General features: G+C 38.1%; 1 protein-coding gene across 2 annotated transcripts in view; it reads right to left on the reverse strand.

Annotated features, from left to right (window-relative positions):
* Positions 1–3,159: 3,159 nt before the first annotated feature.
* LOC133643069 (membrane-associated guanylate kinase, WW and PDZ domain-containing protein 3-like) overlaps positions 3,160–20,872 on the reverse strand; it is a 411,685-nt gene continuing 393,972 nt past the window's right edge. Inside the window, exons 16-22 of one of the 2 annotated variants that reach the window (XM_062037480.1) lie at positions 17,295–17,480; positions 16,918–17,014; positions 15,356–15,458; positions 15,153–15,290; positions 11,144–11,282; positions 6,837–6,928; positions 6,620–6,747 (exon numbers count right to left, since the gene is read on the reverse strand). In XM_062037480.1, coding sequence (XP_061893464.1) covers positions 6,879–6,928; positions 11,144–11,282; positions 15,153–15,290; positions 15,356–15,458; positions 16,918–17,014; positions 17,295–17,480 — 713 coding nt within the window. In that variant the 3' untranslated portion in view covers positions 6,620–6,747; positions 6,837–6,878. Of the gene's footprint in view, positions 6,748–6,836; positions 6,929–11,143; positions 11,283–15,152; positions 15,291–15,355; positions 15,459–16,917; positions 17,015–17,294; positions 17,481–20,872 lie in introns of both variants that reach the window. The other variant, XM_062037479.1, reaches the window with a different exon arrangement.

Genomic DNA, 20,872 nt, shown 5'->3' on the forward strand with positions numbered 1-20,872 from the left:
CAGGGAGACGCACACGAAAAAAAAAGAAGACGTACGATACCGGACGCTTCCTTCAGCCCAAACAAGTATTGCACCAAAAAAACCACTGATTACTTCACAGTGCGTCTTCTAACCTGAAAGTCATGTTTGCTACGACGCTACGTTTCCCTGAGCTCACCTGAACACCTCACCTATGTGGAGCCAGCTCAGACAAACAGGAGAGGATTTGGGCCGCTTTAAAATCACAACATTCACTTCAAAACAAGCGCCTCCAAAGTAAGCTCAAAGCTTGTTTTGTTTTTTACATTTTCAACACACGCATTAGAACAGGGGTCCCCAAACAAGTGGCCTATTTATCTATCTATCTATCTATCTATCTATCTATCTATCTATATATATATATATATATATATATATACACAAATATATACAAATACATACATATATACACATACATACATGTATATACATACATTGATGTATATATGTATATTTATATATGTGTATGTATGAATATATATATATATATATGTATATATATATATATATATATACATATGCAAATATATGTACATATACACATGTATATGAATATATATATATATACATATATATATATATATATATATATATGGAGAAAAAAATATAGTAAATCAGGATTTATATATATAAACATATATTTATTATATATACATAGAAATATGTACATATAAATAGATACATACATACATGTATACACATATACATATATATATTCATATATATGAATATATGTATACATCTATGTACACATATACATATATATATTCATATATACATATATATGAATGTATAAAAATATGTATATATACATATATAGTACATACATACTTATATACATAAATACATATACACATATATATACTGTATATATATATATGTATACATGTATATATATATATATATATATATATATATATATATAGATAGATATATATATATATATATATACATATATATACACATATACATTTATTTGTATACACATATGTATACATACATACATACATATATATATAGTATGTATGTATATGTATATATACATATATATATATATACATACATATATACATACATACACATATATACATTTATATATACATACATATGTATGTATATGTATATATATACATATACATATATACATATACTGTACATATATATACATATACTGTACATATATATACATATATATATATATATATATCCATCCATCCATTTTTTACCGCTTGTCCCGTTCGGGATCGCGGGGGGTCGCTGGAGCCTATCTCAGCTGCATTCGGGCGGAAGGCGGGGTACACCCTGGACAAGTCGTCACCTCATCGCAGTATATTAATAGATGACATCATTCATAAACATATGCTGATTCTGCTTTAGGTCAAGATTCCAATTGTATTTTTCACGAGTCAGAAGTTTTCAGCATAAATTCAATTCAAAATTGTGACTTGTAACTTTCAATGTTTCTTTTTAGAGGCAGTAAGAAAAAAGTCACAATTCCAAACGATTACGCTTTTGAAATGCTCATTTAATACATCATTTTTTAATCTTGTTTAAAAGTTGGACCTCCAAGCAGAGCAGCACTGTAAATTTAGACGAGGACCATGACAAATATCCATACTGGTATCAATACCCTATGATCAGATATTGACACTGTCAGACTGTATGAACATACCACGTCATGGATCAGCCATTCTCAAACCATGGTACGCGGGCTCCATCTAGTGGTACACCCACTCACTTCATTAAAGTACAGTGTTTTATTCTCCACAGCGTTAATGTGGCAAAAAAATGCTTGTTAAATAAAACCTCAGCCTTGTTTTTAATGAATACTTAAGCCTACTACGCTACTGTATTTTAATATTGGTCATTATAAGTGTTTCCTTATATTGTTTGTGGTCACACAAAGCCTCTCCTCTCGTCTGAGCAGCTCTCCTATCATAAACGCTCACGCTTGTGCGTCCGTCTTTAAAGCCATAAGTTACACAACAGGCTGAGATCAGCGCCGGTCACACCCCACAAAAACATATTTTCCCCCTCAGTCGGCAGCGACATGACTCACAAGTTGCACGCGATTACATAAAATGTCTTTGAACAGAAAAATACATATTTAAACACACGATGGCGTTTGCAACCAAATATTTTGTCTTTCTTTTATGCTACAGGGCAAATGTAGTGCAGTGGAGCTTATTAGATACTTAAGCAAAACATGACATTCATATATATATATATATATATATATATATATATATATATATATATATATATATATATATATATATATATATATATATATATATATATATACATATATATATATATATATATATATATATATATATACATACACACACATGTATACATAGATATCTACATACATATACCTGTATATATAAATATTTATACATACATACAGTATATACATTTGTATGTATACATATATACATATGTAGACATACATATATACCTATGTATACATACATATATACCTATGTATACATACATATATATTTACATATGTATATATACATATATATTTACATACATATATATCTACATACATATATAAACATATGTATACATACATATGATATCTGTATACATATGTATGTATATATTATATACATACATATGTATACAGATATCTACATATATTCATATGTATACATACATATATATTTACATACATATATACATACATATATATTTACATACATATATACATACATATATACGTATTTACATACATGTATATATACATACATGTATACGTACATATACTGTATGTATATGTATACATACATATATAAACATATGTATACATACATATATAAACATATGTATACATACATATATACGTATGTATACATACACATATACATATGTATACATACATATATACATATGTATATATATATATATATACATATGTATACATACATATACAAACATGTATACATACATGTATAAACATATGTATACATACATGTATAAACATATGTATACAAACATATATAAACATATGTATACATACATATATATATATATATATATATATATATATATATATATATATATATATATATATATATATATATATATATATATATATATATATATATATATATATATATATATACACACATGAATAAGTCATCAATTTATTTACATATATTTACCTAATTATATATTTTAATCTATATCATAATTGACTATGAGACATTTGAAGCATTTCTTACAGCGGTTTGCACGTGACATCTACATGTCATGAAGTATAAAGATTTTGTACAAGGTTTGTTACCTACCACACACCGGGACCACGCTGGGTCCCTCAGAGGACAACGGCGATATGAAAACCTGGACGGGCTACTGTACGTGTATCTACAGCGTCACAGGTGTGTTTGGTAGATTCTGACTCTTGTGGCCGTACAATGTTCTGGGCTCTGTTTTACTCCAGAATATTATTTTTGGTAGAAAATAAAATGATATTGGAGATATACCAGACCGAGTATGATGTTAAAATGTGACTATAATGTCCGCACTGCCTTCCTCATGGACGTCAACCCCAGCAAGGCACAAGACATTGAAACAACGTTGAGAACTTGTTGAATTAGGTCCTGACGTTGAGCGACACAAACACAACGTTGAAACAACATGCTTTTTGGCAACGTTTAATCAATGTTGGGTTCTGACGTTGATTAGACCATTGAATCTTGGTGATATCCCAACTAATGTTCTACAACACAAATACAACGTTGAAACAATGTGCTTTTTGACGACGTTTAATCAATGTTGGGTTCTCGTCCATAGCGTTTCTACACGTATGTATTCTCCATTCGTCACTCCAAGCAACGTTTGTAAGTTTTACAATATAACTAAAACAATTATTACCTACTAAATGTATGTCGGGTCGTTTTCGTGTATATTTGTACGTGCTATTGAAATGTACTCAAGCTAGCGTTGTTAGCATTAGCTAATATGCTAACACGTTTACGAGTGTCCGTGTTAGTATTATTGACTGACAACGGCATTCTTTTTGTATTGTTTCACTGTCACAAATTCCTGGGTTATGGCGCCATCTTTTGGACGAATTCACTCACTGAAGGCGTCGCAGTGTCCTTCCATTTAATGGTAGTGAGGAAGTACAGTGACGTTCAGACTTCTCGCGGTCCATAGCGGTTCTACTCGTATGGTTTCTTCATTCGTCACTCCAAGCAACGTTTGTAAGTTTTACAATATAACTAAAACAATTCTTACTCACTAAATGTCTGTGGGGGGGGGGGGGGGGGGGGGTTTCGTGCATATTTGTACGTGCTAGCGAAATGTACTCCAGCTAGCGTCATTAGCATTAGCTAATATGCTAACACGTTTACGAGTGTCTGTGTTAATATTATTAACTTACAACAGCATTCTTTTTGTATTGTTTCACAAATTCCTCAGCAAATTCACCAAAACGTCACTGTGGAGTTATTGAGTCTGTTTAGCTGTGGGTCCATGACCATGATTTCTGTTTTGTTTGATCAGCCGTTTTACTGCCGCGCTACAGACACAATTAAGGTATGTAAATAAAAATTTACAGAATATTTCTGTGTAAGTAACTCATTTCACAACGTATATATCTGCGCCTTATAAATGGAAACATATTTATTTCTTCTAAAATTCGGTGGGTGCGGCTTATATACCGATGCACTCTCTAGTCCGGAAAATACGGTATATTGACTATATGAGAATTATTTCCTGTTTAGATGGCTCTAATAATGTTAAATAAAACATATTTAGAAGGTTGTTTTTATGGTCTAACTATGAAATAATTCGATTTATTCTTAATTAACCGTGACGAGCAAGGGACGACTCATGAGCCTGAAAGCTACGGACACACAAGACAAGTGTTGTCCGACATTGTCCACAGAGAAATAATCTACCAAACACACATTTCGAACCTTTTTCTCCTCCGTGTATGGTTTCCTTTGTTCGGTTTTGTCATACGAGATCTGAAAAAGCACAAGTTTCTGGTCATTTGAAGGATGCAGCGTATGGAAGAGAGTTAAGAACAGTCTCAGAGTCGCTCGGCTTGTGGACGAGGATGAGGATACGGGTGTTGTGTGAGACGTGCGGTAAAAACCGAGGGTGGACTGCATGCAGCCGAGCAAAGCAGCTCAGGAAACGAGTCTTAAAAAAAAAAAAGAAAAAAGAAGCCCAATGACCTTTCCTCCTCGCCTTGCATAACGGATGGATGCGTGGTCACGGGCGAGGTGCTGCTCTTGGTGGTGTTGGCACAAATTCACATGAGAAGACGTCCCAGCTCCGAGTCTGCTACACGCCACCGGTGCTGCCGGAGGATGAGGACCACGGCTTAGAAAAGCGGCACCTGGTAGCACTTTTACTGGAAGCGCTCTAAACAATCCACAGAGGTGGCACAGACAATCCTAAGGACAGAATCAATCCGTCAAGAGGGATCAAGGAGGACTTCAGCCTGGGACAGGATTCTGACTTGGCTGGGAATCTTCCATTCGCCGGGGCTGATCGGTCCCTTGGAGCTCTGAGGGCTTCTGGGAGACCTGCTAACGTACACCACAAGGTCTGCCTTGCTAGTTTGATTTTTGGAGTTTCTTCCCTTTGGCTCGCTAGGTGACTCTTTGAAGGAAGCCTCTTTAGGTCTCTTCCTGTCCTCCGCACTCTGGTCCTTGATGTGGCTCGAGTCTCGACTAGAACCATGCTCTCTGAGAGCATGAAGGGATCTTTCTTTAAGACTTTTGGACTCGTGTCTGGGTCTGGGCTTAGGCTCTCCTCCGGTCTCAAAGTCGGACTTGGGACCATGAAGAGATTTTTCTTTAAGACTTTTGGACTCGTGTCTCGGTCTAGGCCTTGGCTCTCCTCCGGTCTCAAAGTCGGACTTGGGACCATGAAGACATTTTTCTTTAAGACTTTTGGACTCGTGTCTCGGTCTAGGCCTTGGCTCTCCTCCGGTCTCAAAGTCGGACTTGGGACCATGAAGAGATCTTTCTTTAAGACTTTTGGACTCATGTCTTGGTCTGGGTTTTGGCTCTCCTCCGGTCTCAAAGTCCAACTTGGGATCATGAAGAGATCTTTCTTTAAGACTTTTGGACTCATGTCTCGGTCTGGGCTTTGGCTCTCCTCCGGTCTCAAAGTCCGACTTGGGACCATGAAGAGATATTTCTTTAAGACTTTTGGACTCGTGTCTCGGTCTAAGCTTTGGCTTTCCTCCAGTCTCAAAGTTGGACTTAAGGTTGTTGACATGACGCAAGTTCTCACTGCTTCTGGAGTCCTTGTGTCTTTGGTCGAGGTTGCTAGCCCCCATGCTCGCAGACCGCGTTCTAATCGTCATGTTCTGGTTCCGTGCTGCTACCTGCGCCCGGCTCTCCGTCTTCCTGGGGCTGCTAGGCCCGTCTTTGGCTTGAGGTGAAGTTTCCGCCGCTTTCTTTGGGCCGCTCAGCTCTCTGACCTCTTTCATGCTGGTCGACCGCACGGCCGTCTCCGCCTCCTTGTCTCCCCGCCACTCGTCACGCTCCTTCAATGAGCTCAAAACCATGTTGCTGTGGCGCCGCAGGCCTCTCGGGGATGTGGCGCTCCAGCTGCGGGAGTGTTTCAGACTGCCGGGGTAAGGAGGGGACATGAGGGTTGGCGCCCCGGTGTGATATGGAGAGGACAGGGGTGACGTGTCCGAAAAAAACACCTCCCTGGTGTAGCTTGAGGGTGAAATGTGTTTTTGACCTGCGAGAGACGACACAAGCTTTAGTACTGCGATAAACCTTCGGACATTCTGCACCGGCAAGATTGAGAAGAGAAGGAGGAGCAATTACCAAAGTAGAAAGAGAAGAGGCCAGGAAAGGCATGTGAGGATGTTAGTGTTGGTGCTCTGTGTAGTAGCACACAGTAGAAGAAGCTGCACTACCTGCATCACAACAAGAAGAGCCCACAGGTGGTTAAAGATGGAATACATAAGTCAGAATCCATGAAGACAGCCAGATCCAGGAAGAACAGGCGGCGTTCGCAGAAAAAAATGTCCATCGGCAAATGGAAGTCGTCGTCATCTGCACTTTTTTTTTTTTTAGAAATGTTTCCTTTCATTCACAATCCTTATATAAGACAAGAACACATTATTTTTTTGTTTTTTTAAAATGCATTCTAAATAGTAACATATGGCAAGCACGAGGTGGCTAACAATGAAGCTAATGGGAATAATTAATTGCGGCCATAAAGCCCTCTAAAAAAACATCCAAATATAAATACATATATACATATACATATATACACATATCTACAGTACAGGCCAAAAGTTTGGACATACGAAGGTGTGTCCAAACATTCAATGCATTTTCTTTATTTTCATGATTGTAGATTGTCACTGAAGGCATCAAAACTATGAATGAACACATGTGGAGTTATGTACTTAACAAAAAAAAAGGTGAAATAACTGAAAACATGTTTTATATTCTAGTTTCTTCAAAATAGCCACCCTTTGCTCTGATTACTGCTTTGCACACCCTTGGCATTCTCTCGATGAGCTTCAAGAGGTATTCACCTGAAATGGTTTTCACTTCACAGGTGCGCCTTGTTGGGGTTGATTAGTGGAATTTCTTGCTTTATCAATGGGGTCGGGACCATCAGTTGTGTTGTGAATGAGAAGGTGTGTCCAAACGTTTGGCCAGTACTGTACATACATATATACATATACAGGTATATAGACATACATACATATACACTGAAAAAAAATATAAACGCAACACTTTTGTTTTTGCTCCCATTTTTCACGAGTTGAATTCAAGGATGTAAAACTTTTACTCTATACAAAAATGACCTATTCCTGTCAAACATTGTTGACAAATCGGTCTAAATCTGTGCTAGTGTAGCATTTCTTCTTTGCCATGACAAACCCTCTCACCTCACAGGTGTGGTATATCAGGATGGTGATTAGACAGCATGATTATTGCACAGGTGTGCCTTAGGCTGTCCAAAAGTCCACGCTGAAATGTGCAGTTTTATCACACAATGCCACATGTGTCGTTAGTTTTGCGGGAGCGTGCAGTTGGAATGTCTGTGAATTGAATGTTAATTTTTCTACCATAAGCCGTCTCCAAAAGCGCTTCAGAGAATTTGGCAGTACATCCAACCGGCCTCACAACCGCAGACCACGTGTAACCACACCAGCCCAGGACCTCCACATCCAGCGGTTGCACCTCTGTGATCGTCTAAGACCAGCCACCCGGACAGCTGCTGCAACAATTGGTTTGCATAACCAAATCATTTCCGCACAAAATGTGAGAAATCATCTCAGGGAAGCTCATCTGCACGCTCGCCGTCCTCATCGGGGTCTCCACCTGACTGTAGTTCGTCGCCGTAACCGACTTGTGTGGGCAAGTTCTCACATTTGATGGCGCCTGGCATGTTGGAGAGGTGTTTTTCTTCATGGATGCGTGTGTGGCGTCGTGTGGGAGAGCGGTTTGCTGATGTCAAAGCTGTGAAGGGAGTGGCCCATGGTGAAGGTGGGGTTATGGTATGGGCGTATGTGAAGGGCAACGAATACAAGTGCATTTTATTAATGGCATTTTGAATGCACAGAAATACCGTGACAAGATCCTGAGGACCATTGTGCCATTCCACCAAGACCATCACCTCATGTTGCAGCATGACAATGCACGGCCCCATGTTGCAAAGATCTGTACACAATTCTTGGAAGCTGAAAACATCCCAGTTCATGCATGGCCAGCATAATCAGCGGACATGTCACCCATTGAGCATGTTCGGGAAGCTGTGGATCGGTGTATACGACAGCGTGTTCCACTTCCTGCCAATATTCAGCAACTTGGCACAGCCAGTGAAGAGGAGTGGACCAACATTCCACAGGCCACCATCAAGAACCGGATCGACTCTATGCCAAGGAGATGTGTTGCACTGCGTGAGGCAAATGGTGGTCCTTGACCCCAGGGCTCCAATAAAGAAAAATTGTTGCAGCAGCTGTCCGGGTGGTCTTAGACGATCATGGGGGTGCACCTGCTGGATGTGGAGGTCTTGTGGTGGTTACACGTGGTCTGCGGTTGTGAGGCCGGTTGGATAGACTGCCAAATTATCTTAAAACACTTTATGGTAGAGAAATGAACATTCAATTCATGGGCAACAGCTCTGGTGGACATACCTGCATAGAAAAAGCGTGTAACTAAGGGTTACGACTAGGGTTGGGTATCGAGTATCGATTGGAACCGTGACTAACTTTCCGATTCTCCCGGAATCGTTCAAAAGTTTAAATTTCGATTCCTATTTTCGATTCCTATTTTTGATACCCGGTCCGCCGACCGGAGAAAAAAAAAATTAAAAAAAATAAAAAAATATGTCCGCCGAACCGGAAGAAGAAGCCGTTGAGCACCAACGAAGAAGCGCCCACCGCCGGAAGTGTTAGCATAGCCGAGCGAGTCAGTCAAGCTCAAGCATGGATAGCGGGCGTCGGCGGTCGAAAGTGTGGCTTTACTTTACAAAAAAAAATGAAATAACCGCGAAATAACAGAGCTCCATGTCCATCAAGAAACGAGTGGAGAGAGAGCTGCAGATGTACCAGGACGTTCCACCGATACTTATGTCTGACGACCTTGCTGCATGGTGATGGTCCGGTGGAACCAACAAAAGACTTATCCTTTGCTGTCAGATCGCGCTTTCTCCTATTTATGCGTTCAAGCTTCTTCCACACCCAGCGAACGTGTATTTTCCACAGCAGGAGACACTATCTGTCCAGAACGCTCACGCATCCTGCCTGAGAAGGCGGATATGGTCATTTTCCTAAACAAGAACTGTCTCTGATTTTATACTGTACCTGCTGCTAATCTGGACTGGGATTTGCAAGTTGTTTCTTATTGTTTATTTGCTTTTCTGCACCAGGTTAGCCCATCAGTGGGAGCACAGTAACATGTTTAAGTACCTGCAGCATCATACACTTGTGTGTGTAAATGTGTTTTCATGAAGTTTTCAAAAATAAAGCTCTCTTGAGGAAAGTGTACCCCTGGGAAAATGTATTCATAATTTATAATATTTATATTCAAGCTCATAGATTTGATATTTATATTCTAGTTGAAAACAGCTCTGAGGAATTTATAGTAAAGTTCATAAAAAGTTAATAGAATTAAAATTGATGGAGAATGTCAGACTATTTCATTCAGAAAGACTGTAGTTTAGCTAGCCCATTTAAAATATCCTAGACTTTTTTTTTACCCTGCCTCTTAAAAGAATCGGAACCGAGAACCGCCAGGAATAGGAATCGAAACAAAGAACCGGAACCGGAATCGGAATCGTTCGAATTCAAACGATACCCAACCCTAGTTACGACGCATAGAAAAAGCGTGTGACTAAAGGTTACGACACATAGACAAACCCTTTGAATCCTAGGCTCTAACAGGTAAAAAGGCCTAAGAATCAGAAGGACGGCGGAATCCACGAAAACTGAAACTTTCGTAAAATTCAACATTGAAAATAAGCCAAATTAAGGACTGCGGAGTCCACGTAAAAAACGAAAATTCTAAAACAGAAGAGGCCACAGAAGGACGGCTGAGTCCACGAGAACTGAAACTTCCGTAAAACGAGTGTAAAAGGTGTGAACGTGAGAGTGTGTGGGAGTGATCGCCACTAGGCTATCACTCCATGCTAAAGTTGTGAAGTAATAGTGGGTTATTGTGGATTCTTTAGGCAAGACACCTCCACTGGGGGAAAAACCTCCAGCAGAAGCGTCATGTACCACGATAATAAATTAAACCACTATCTTACAACAAAAACAAAAGTAATCCTTATAAGTTTGGCTCTGTATTCTTGTCAACAATATTTGACAGGAATAGGTCTTTTGAGTATATAGTCAAAGTTTTACATATTTTAAAAAAATGTTTGTTCAGTATATATCCTTTTTTTTTTAAATTATGAAAATAAATACATTTTATAATAATGTTCCTTATGAGATTGGAAAAAAAAAAGAAAATCCTTAATTTCCCTTACCGGATTAATAAAGTATTCATATTAGGTGTTAATAAGGGAATGTGTTTTTGCCAAATATGTCATTACACATTAAACTTTTCAACTAATAAGTCAATTCCACATCAAGTGTAAATGATGTTAGACATAAACGAGTACTTACCACCATCTTGAGTCAAACCCGCCCCAGGTCGGAGCAGCAGCGCCACTTTGCTTCCTCCCGCCTGGATCAGCTCGATGGCGCGTGTGTGGGAAATGCCGCGAGCCGGTTCCCCGTTGATCTCCACAATCTCGTCCCCGACCTGCTCGGAAAAAAACGCACGACATGCCAGCGTCACTGCGGGACACGGAGAGACGTTCCGCCGCACGCATCGTCAACATGTGTGGCCGTTCACGCCGCGCATTTAATAGCCCGGAGGTGCGGCCTCTGTAATTAGAGATGACAGACGGATGCAAGCGTATCAATCCGTCACCCTCTAATCACAGCTGACGGTCCTCTGCGTGCCTGCAGGTCACAGTCTGCCAGGACGGATTCCCGCAAGGAGCTTCTGTTCTTCCTTTATCCTTCCCATTGGGGCTAATAACAATAAGATACCAGTGGGATGATCCTATTATTTGACCCCCACAAGTATATTATACAAAACCCAAAACCAGTGTATATTGTAGCGTACGGGAAGAGTTAGTGCTGCAAGGGGTTCTGGGTATTTGTTCTGTTGTGTTACGGTGTGTATGTTCTCCCGAAATGTGTTTGTCATTCTTGTTTGGTGTGGGTTCACAGTGTGGCGCATATTTGTAACAGTGTTAAAGTTGTTTATACGGCTACCCTCAGTGTGACCTGTATGGCTGTTGACCAAGTATGCATTGCATTCACTTGTGTGTGTGTAAAAGTCGCATATATTATGTGACTGGGCCGGCACGCTGTTTGTATGGAGGAAAAGCGGACGTGACAACAGGTTGTAGAGGACGCTAAAGGCAGCGCCTTTAAGGCACGCCCCCAATACTGTTGTCCGGGTGGAAATCGGGAGAAATTCGGGTAAATGGTTGCCCTGGGAGATTTTCGGGAGGCGCACTGAAATTCGGGAGTCTCCTGGGAAAATCGGGAGGGTTGGCAAGTGTGCCCTACGTCCGTGTTTTACCGGATATGTACCGCTCCGTACAGCGGCGTTTTAAAAAGTAATTAATTTTACTTTTTGAAACCGATAATTTCCGATATTACATTTTAAAGCATTTATAGGCCGATAATATCTCTAATATATATATATATATATATATATATATATATATATATATATATATATATATATATATATATATATACATATATATATATATATATATATATATATATATATATATATATATATATATATATATATATATATATATATATATATATATATATATATACATATATATATATATACATATATATATATATATATATATATATATATATATATATATATATATATATATACACACACATACATAAACACAACTCTAGACATACCACTTACGATTGTTCAAATGCTCAATTGCGCATACACTTTTTTAATTTTCTTGTTTTTCTCTTCCACCCTTTCCTTTCCATCCCTTTCTTCCCACATTGTGATCCACAATATAGTAAAGTAAAAAAGTAATGTATAAATATATATATATAAAGAAGTCAGTAATGTATAGGTATATAAACATGATACTATCATATTTCACGTGTATTGGTCGTACTTATTACTACTCACAGCACATCTTTGTACTTATTTATAGTCTTACTTTGAAACATTTTTTTAAACACATGGATTGAACTGCACATCCTCAGTTCCTTTTCGCAGCATTTCCACAGGTTTACCCCTTTCGCAGATACACAATGTCCTGAAGTGATGCTAATGTGTAGCTTATGTTGCTCATGGATTTTTTCCTGGTCTCAAACTGAGCCCCTCCCCATAGTTTGGTATTTGCTTTTTTCTCTTCCTCCTTCCCCCAGGTTTACCTTTTTTGTTGTTTACCTTTTTTGTTTTCTACCTTTCTAAGGGGCGCCGCCCTTGTGGCAACCCATCATTTTTCCTATTCTGTCTACCCCGGTTTTTTGTAGGTCTCCTCTTGGACGGGTTGTACTGAAAACAAATTCCCTTGTACTTTTTGAAGTGCAATGACATACCGTTCCATTCGTATTTACAACTACTAAGACACAGTCTCCTGTGTGAGAGGCTCTCCAAACAATTCATTACTTGTATTGCTGTGCTTTCTCATTTAGAGTCTATTTTTAGACATTCATATTCTTTCAGAAATTTGACTTAGGCAACAACAAAAGACTGAATGGTGTTTCAAGTGAAAAACAATGAAAACAATAAAAAACCTGGGCAGGGGTGTAATTGGTATAATATAAGATAAGCGGCTCATGGAATCATATACATTTACATGTTTGCCTCTAAAGCCTCAAATAACCTTGCTCCTCAATTAAAAATAAATCTTTTTAGGGATAAAGCTCATGTTTTTTTCTGGTCAAGCCTTTTTGCATGCTTAAAAAGATCTGTTTTTGTCTTGTGTCAGACAATGCTGTTTATTCCCCCAAGCCCCAGTAAATCCACAATAGTTTCATATCATATCAAAACGAGGGCCGTCAAAGTTAAGACCATAATAACGCGATTAACGTTCTTTAAGCATTTCTGACCCTCGGGCCGTTCCGTAGCTGCGTTCACTGGTTACTGATGAGCCGCAAGCGGAAAAAAATAGCGAGCAGAAATGGCCAAAGAAAAGGGTACATTATGGAAATACCAGGTCCAAAGGTCCAAGTCGTTCTCCGGAAAAGACTATTTTTCCTATCCACAGTCGGCATTAGACGTCATCACTGGAACAACTGCCTGCATTTAATTACTTTTTAGTCCAAATGGATAACATAAAATGTACTTTGCTACTGGAATTGCTTTTATAAGATTACATAAAATCCCAGCAGAAAGAAAAGACGTTAGACAGAAAATCTAGAGTCACGTCGTTAAGACACCTCTTCTCAAGCCAATTACCGTATTTTCCGGACAATAGAGCACATCGGGATACAAGCCAAACCCACTAAATTTTACAAGGAAAAAAAATATGTTTCCATATATAAGCTGCATACTGTATATACATTGTGAAATTAGTTATTTACACGGAAATATTTTGTAAAACGGCAGTAAAACGGCTCATCAAACAAAACAGAAGTCATCGTCATGGACTCACCAGCTGCGCAAGCGAGCTAAACAGACTCAATAACTCCACGCTGACGTTTTGGTGAATTTGCTGAGGAATTTGTGTAAGTGAAACAATACAAAAAGAATGTCGTACCATTAAATGGAAGGACACGGCAACACCTTCAGTGAGCGAATTTTTCCAAAAGACGGCGCCATAACATAAACAATAAAAACCTCTCTCAGTGTTTTTGCTTGTGTTTTTTTATTGAATTATTTTTAATTATGACCGTCAGCGAAGAACAATCCATAACATAGCCGCACAGTTTTATAAGACGCAGGGTTCAAAGTGTAGGAAAAAAGTTTATCGTCCGGAACTTACAGTACACATTTCTGGCTTGGCGGTAATAGCGTCACAGCCGGTCTAACTACAGTAACAAAATAAAAAATCATCTTACATTACCATCAAGCTTTGTCAAATATGTTTTGTAATGTAATCTGTGATATTTCTACCTATATACAAGTTTTCGTACAACATGTAATGTACAGAATATCAGAAGCACTTATTCAGGTAGAAATATTACAAATTACATTATCAGACATCTTTGACAGTCAAACCATGATAGTAGCAATCCACATGTTGTCTTATTAATGTGCAAAACTGGTATTTAAACATGGAAGTGTATCTCCTCACCTCTGAATGCAAGTGCTCCTACAGCAGAAATTGAAATCATGTATGCAAGACCCCAAAGAACTGCAGGTTTTTTTTTTTTTAATTGTCATTGAAGCGTATCTATGTCCTTTATGTGTTGAGCTGTTTTAAAAAAAGCATAATGTTGAAAAAATAATTAATCAAAGCAAACTAATTGTTAAGTCAGTGAAAAATAATATCTATCTGCGATTAATCGCAATGAATTTTGACCTAGCTATGAACAAAATGCAATTAATGGTGATTAGAAATGATTATCGTTTGACAGACCTAATAAAAACATAGGAAGAAGTATCACTCACATGGATCCTTCCGTCCAGCTGGGCGGGCCCGTCCTCAGCCAGCCTCAGGATGTACAGCCCCATGTTGTACTCGGTGCCCCCTCGGAGGCTAAAGCCGAAGCCTCGGGGCCCTCTGTCCAGCTCCACGGTCAGACAGCCCTAGATCACATGACATGATACTGAACACATGAAGGGAACATACAACACATGCTAACAACACGCACCTGGTTGGGTCCTGTTACACACAGCGCCCCCTGTTCCACTGGTATGGTTTTATGTTCCGACCAGGAGGCTCTGTCCCGTTTGTCCTCCAAGTCGAGGTTGTAGCTGTGACACACAAAGTCCACTTTGTCACTTGGACATGTTTGTGTAACATGTGCAGGCTCAAAACAATTTGCAGAATAATAAATAGCAATAAAAACAATCTTTTAAATTGATTTCGTCTTCACTTAATCATAGTCCATCAACTAATTCCAGAAATATGAAAACATATTTTGACACACTGTATTTATGAATTAATGACAAAATATTTAACAATACTATATTTTTGCCTCTTTACATTTTATTTTAGAATCAAAGTATTTAATTATGTATTTCTTCATTTTATTTTTTGTTTATTATTACAGAAACATCAGAAAAATATATATTTTAAAGCACGGGTTCTTAACCTTTTTGACCTCGGGGCCCAATTTTCTCACTGCAGAAGGTTCCCGGGGCCACTCAAATATTAACACTGAATTAGTCTTACTCTTAATTTTAATCGTATTCAATAATTATATCTAAACCACTAACAGATTACCAGGATAAAACTTGTCAAAAGATATGAAACAAAGTGTTCATCACAAAGATTATCAAGGCTTAGGTCAGGCTGATTTCAAAATAAACAGTAATCAAATATGCTGTATAAGAAGTAACTCATAAATAACTGATGGAAAATACATTTTAAATGCCATTATTTTGAGCTAAAATAAATACAATTAATAATAAATAATAATATATATGTTTCTTAACTAGACTGTTAATAAAATTTTGTCATAATTTTTGCACTCGAACTTCTCTACGACTAACTCCAGACTTCTTCTGTCTGTTTGATATTGTCATTACTGCCAAAAGTGGTGGAAACGTGTTATACAACTGAGTACCTGTCAGAGTAATTTTATGTATGTTATCACAAAAGTTTCCGTTTTCGGAAACTTCCGGCGAGCAGACAGAGGCTGTCTTTGTTGTACCAAACCAAAGGCTTGTAAAATTATATTGTGTACGATGGGAGGGGTTATCTATTGTGATCCAAGACCTGCCCAAGCTCGATCCAGGACCAGCCCAAGCCAGAGGCATCTTTTTCTTTTGTGTTAATGTGACCGAAAACAATGGCTGTTTACATACCCCCCATTCCTTTAGAAACAGCTGTTGTTGTGTAAACAGGGAAAGTCCAAATAAAAAGAGGTGGCGTACAATCTTTCGCCAGAGCGTGCTGAGACACGGGTACAAGGGTACAGTGTCCAGGCGTCTCTCCTCAAATTGAGCCGAATTGAATTCTGTCTCTGTTCATTTCCTTGCTGCTTGTCTGTTTTAATAGATGTCATCGATGTTTAAACCTGACAGTACCTCTGCGGCCCACAGCTGAGAAACACATTCTTTGGCTGCCCTTTGGGGGCGCTCACTGTTTTAAAGTATTGACAAATTATTTAAAAAAAAAACATCCAGTAATAAAAAATGAATAGAAAATTATTCAGTTCAAAATGTAAACAGGAGACTATTTGGAAGTATTTTCTGAAAGTATCCTTACCGTTCATCCTGTAGTGCCGACCGCTGTCCGATGGCTCGGTGCTGAAGAGCTGGACTCTGTCGAGCAGAACTGGCCCCAGATGGAGGCCCCTTGTACTCTGAAATGTAGTTGCCATTGTCAAACGTGGGCCTTTAAATAAGTTAGTTACTGTACATAATTCATTGTACTCATAATGACAACATGAAAGGACTAGCGGGAGGCCGCAGTAATGTTATTTATCGGAATAATTCAACCCTTCCGCACGACTGGCGCCCCCCCCCCTTTTCCCGCGCCTCCATTTTTAATTCAGATGCTAAATTATTCATAGGCACTTCTCGCAAGCGTGGACTAGCTGACTGCACACCAGCCTTCATGCAGTGGGAATCGAACAAACTCACCGTCCTCGGGGACCACGGTCAGAGTGACCACGTTGCCGGCATCCTTGATGAGCTGCACGATGTCGTTGTGCGACAGTTCCAGGATGGAGCGCCCGTTGACGGCGGAGATGCGGTCGCCGACGTGCAGCAGCCCGCAGCGGTCGGTCGGGCTGCCTTCGATGATGCGGCCGATTTTGTGAGGGATAACTGGGGGAGGGGGAGGAGATAAACGTTACAAAACCGTCAAATCTGGAACACCAATGTAATAATATTTCATTTGTGTCTTTATTACTAAAGCTAGTTTTGATACCGAGTTTATGCAACTTAATATTTTGCTTTTGAATTTTGTGAATTAAATTTTTTTTTTACATCTAATTATGCAGACAATTTCATAACATTTTTATAGACCTATTTTTTTACTCTTTTTAATGCTGAATTTCAAAACACTGAATTTTTATACAATTAACTTTTATACTTTAATTTTTTTTGACAATTTTCACACTGAATTTTCATACACTGAATTTTAAAACACTGCATTTTCATACACTACATTTTCATAAACTAAATTTTAAAACACAGAATTTTAAAACACTGAATTTCATACACTGAATTTTAAAACACATTTTAAAACACGGAATTTTCATACACCAAATTTTTAAATACAACATTTTCATACACTGAATTTTACAACACTGAATTTTCGCACACTAAATTTTAAAACACTGAATTTTCATACACTGAATTTTAAAACACGGAATTTTAAAACACTAAGTTTTAAAACACTGAATTTTAAAACACTGACTTTGAAAACAGAATTTTCATACACTAAATTTTAAAATACAGAATTTTCATACACTGAATTTTAAAACACTAAAATTTAAAACACTGTGTTTTCATACACAACATTTTAAAACAATACATTTTAAAACACTGATTTTTCATACACTGAATTTTACAACACTGACTTTTCATACACTTAATTTTAAAACATTGAATTTTAAAACCCTGAATTTTATTTCACTGAATTTTAAAACACTGAAATTTAAAATTCTGAATTTTCACACTGAATTTTCATACACTGAATTTTAAAACACGGAATTTTAAAACATTAAGTTTTAAAACACTACATTTTAAAATACTGAATTTTCATACACTGAATTTTAAAACACTGTTCATACACAACATTTTTAAAACAATACATTTTAAAACACTGAATTTTCCTACACTGAATTTTAAAACATAATTTTCATGCATTAAAACATTGAATTTTAAAACATTGAATTTTATTTCACTGAATTTTAAAACACTGAAATTTAAAACACTGAATTTTCATACACTGATTTTTAAAACACGGAATTTTAAAACACTAAGTTTTAAAACACTGACAGTGTTTTAAAACTGCTACAGTTCAATCAATGAGTCTAAATCTCTATTGTCATGAACAGTGATGGCTGTAGTTTTACTTCAATGAGCTCCACAAGATGGCACTAGCTGTATTTGAGGCATCATGGGCAGCATCTAGCAACCTTGCATGTGCTTCTACTGGTGGTTGAGTATCTCAGTTGTTGTGAAACTCATCAGTGGTAAAAATTCTGACTGAGCAGTTTTCTCCTTACCACTATAACATTTACAACAGGGCTTCAGTTGCTGCTGTGTTGTAACAAACTGTAATAAACGTACTTGTGTTTTGGGCAAATAAACACCCCAGCTGTGATTAAACGACTTACAATGAATACACCAAAAATACACCTGTAAATTCCGGGCTATAAGACGCTACTTTTTCCCCCACACTTATAAAATGGTGCGGCAAATTTTCTTTGCTTACCGCCATAATGCAAATGGTTTTTTTTTAAACATGCAAATACACTGAAAAGGTGTGCTATTGTTTGTGCAAGGGCGCCATCTTTTGGATGAGTTATTTCCCTGCAGTGTCCTTCCATTTAGTATTTTCAACCGGAAGTACAACTGCCTTTCCTATTTTTATAGCCCTCCATAGCGTTTCTACTCGTATGGATTCATTACTCCAAGCAACGTTTGTAAGTTTTACAATATAACTAAAACAATTATTACTAACTAAATCGTGTCTTCATGCATATTTGTAGGTGCTGTCGTAATGTAGCAAAGCGAGCGTCGTTAGCATTAGCTAATATGCTAACACGTTTGCGAGTGTCTATGTTAGCATTATTAACTTGCAATGGCATTCTTTTTGTATTGTTTCAGTTTCGCAAATTCTTCAGTAAATTCACCAAAACATCATCGTGAATTTATTGATTCTGTTTAGCTGATTGGAGAGTTAGTTTGCGCAGCTAGTGGGTCCATGACAATGACTTCTGTTTTGTTAAATCGTCCGTTTTACTGCCGTGTTACATACATCATTTGGAAACAACAATTAAGGTATGTTTACATTTACAGAATATTTCTGTGTAAATAACTAATTTTGTCTGGCTGTCCAAAGTCGAGACCCGGGGTGGACCACTCGTCTGTGCATCAGTTGGGGACGTCTCTGCGCTGCTGACCTGTCTCCACTCGGGATGGTCTCCTGCTGGCCCCACTATGGACTGGACTCTCACTATTATGTTAGATCCACTATAGACTGGACTCTCACAATATTATGTTAGATCCACTATGGACTGGACTCTCACTATTATGTTAGATCCACTATAAACTGGACTCTCACAATATTAAGATAGATCCACTATGGACTGGACTCTTACTATTATGTTAGATCCACTATAGACTGGACTCTCACAATATTATGTTAGATCCACTATGGACTGGACTCTCACACTATTATGTTAGATCCACTATGGACTGGACTCTCACAATATTATGTTAGATCCACTATGGACTGGACTCTCACACTATTATGTTAGATCCACTATGGACTGGACTCTCACAATATTATGTTAGATCCACTATGGATTGAACTCTCACAATATTATGTTAGATCCACTATGGACTGGACTCTCACACTATTATGTTAGATCCACTATGGACTGGACTCTCTCACTATTATGTTAGATCCACTATGGACTGGACTCTTACACTATTATGTTAGATCCACTATGGACTGGACTCTCACAATATTATGTTAGATCCACTATGGACTGGACTCTCATACTATTATGTTAGATCCACTATGGACTGGACTCTCACACTATTATGTTAGATCCACTATGGACTGAACTCTCACAATATTATACTAGATCCACTATGGACTGGACTCTCACACTATTATGTTAGATCCACTATGGACTGGACTCTCACAATATTATGTTAGATCCACTATGGACTGGACTCTCACAATATTATGTTAGATCCACTATGGACTGGACTCTCACACTATTATGTTAGATCCACTATGGACTGGACTCTCACACTATTATGTTAGATCCACTATGGACTGGACTCTCACACTATTATGCTAGATCCACTCGACGTCCATTGCACCGGTCGCCCAGGGGGGGTCCCCACATTTGCGGTCCCCTCCAAGGTTTCTCAATGTCCCATTTGGGTTGAGTTTTTCCTTGCCCTGATGTGGGATCTGAGCCGAGGATGTCGTTGTGGCTTGTGCAGCCCTTTGAGACACTCGTGATTTA

The sequence above is a fragment of the Entelurus aequoreus genome, linkage group LG26 (genome assembly GCF_033978785.1).
Source record: "Entelurus aequoreus isolate RoL-2023_Sb linkage group LG26, RoL_Eaeq_v1.1, whole genome shotgun sequence".
Lineage (NCBI taxonomy): Eukaryota > Metazoa > Chordata > Actinopteri > Syngnathiformes > Syngnathidae > Entelurus > Entelurus aequoreus.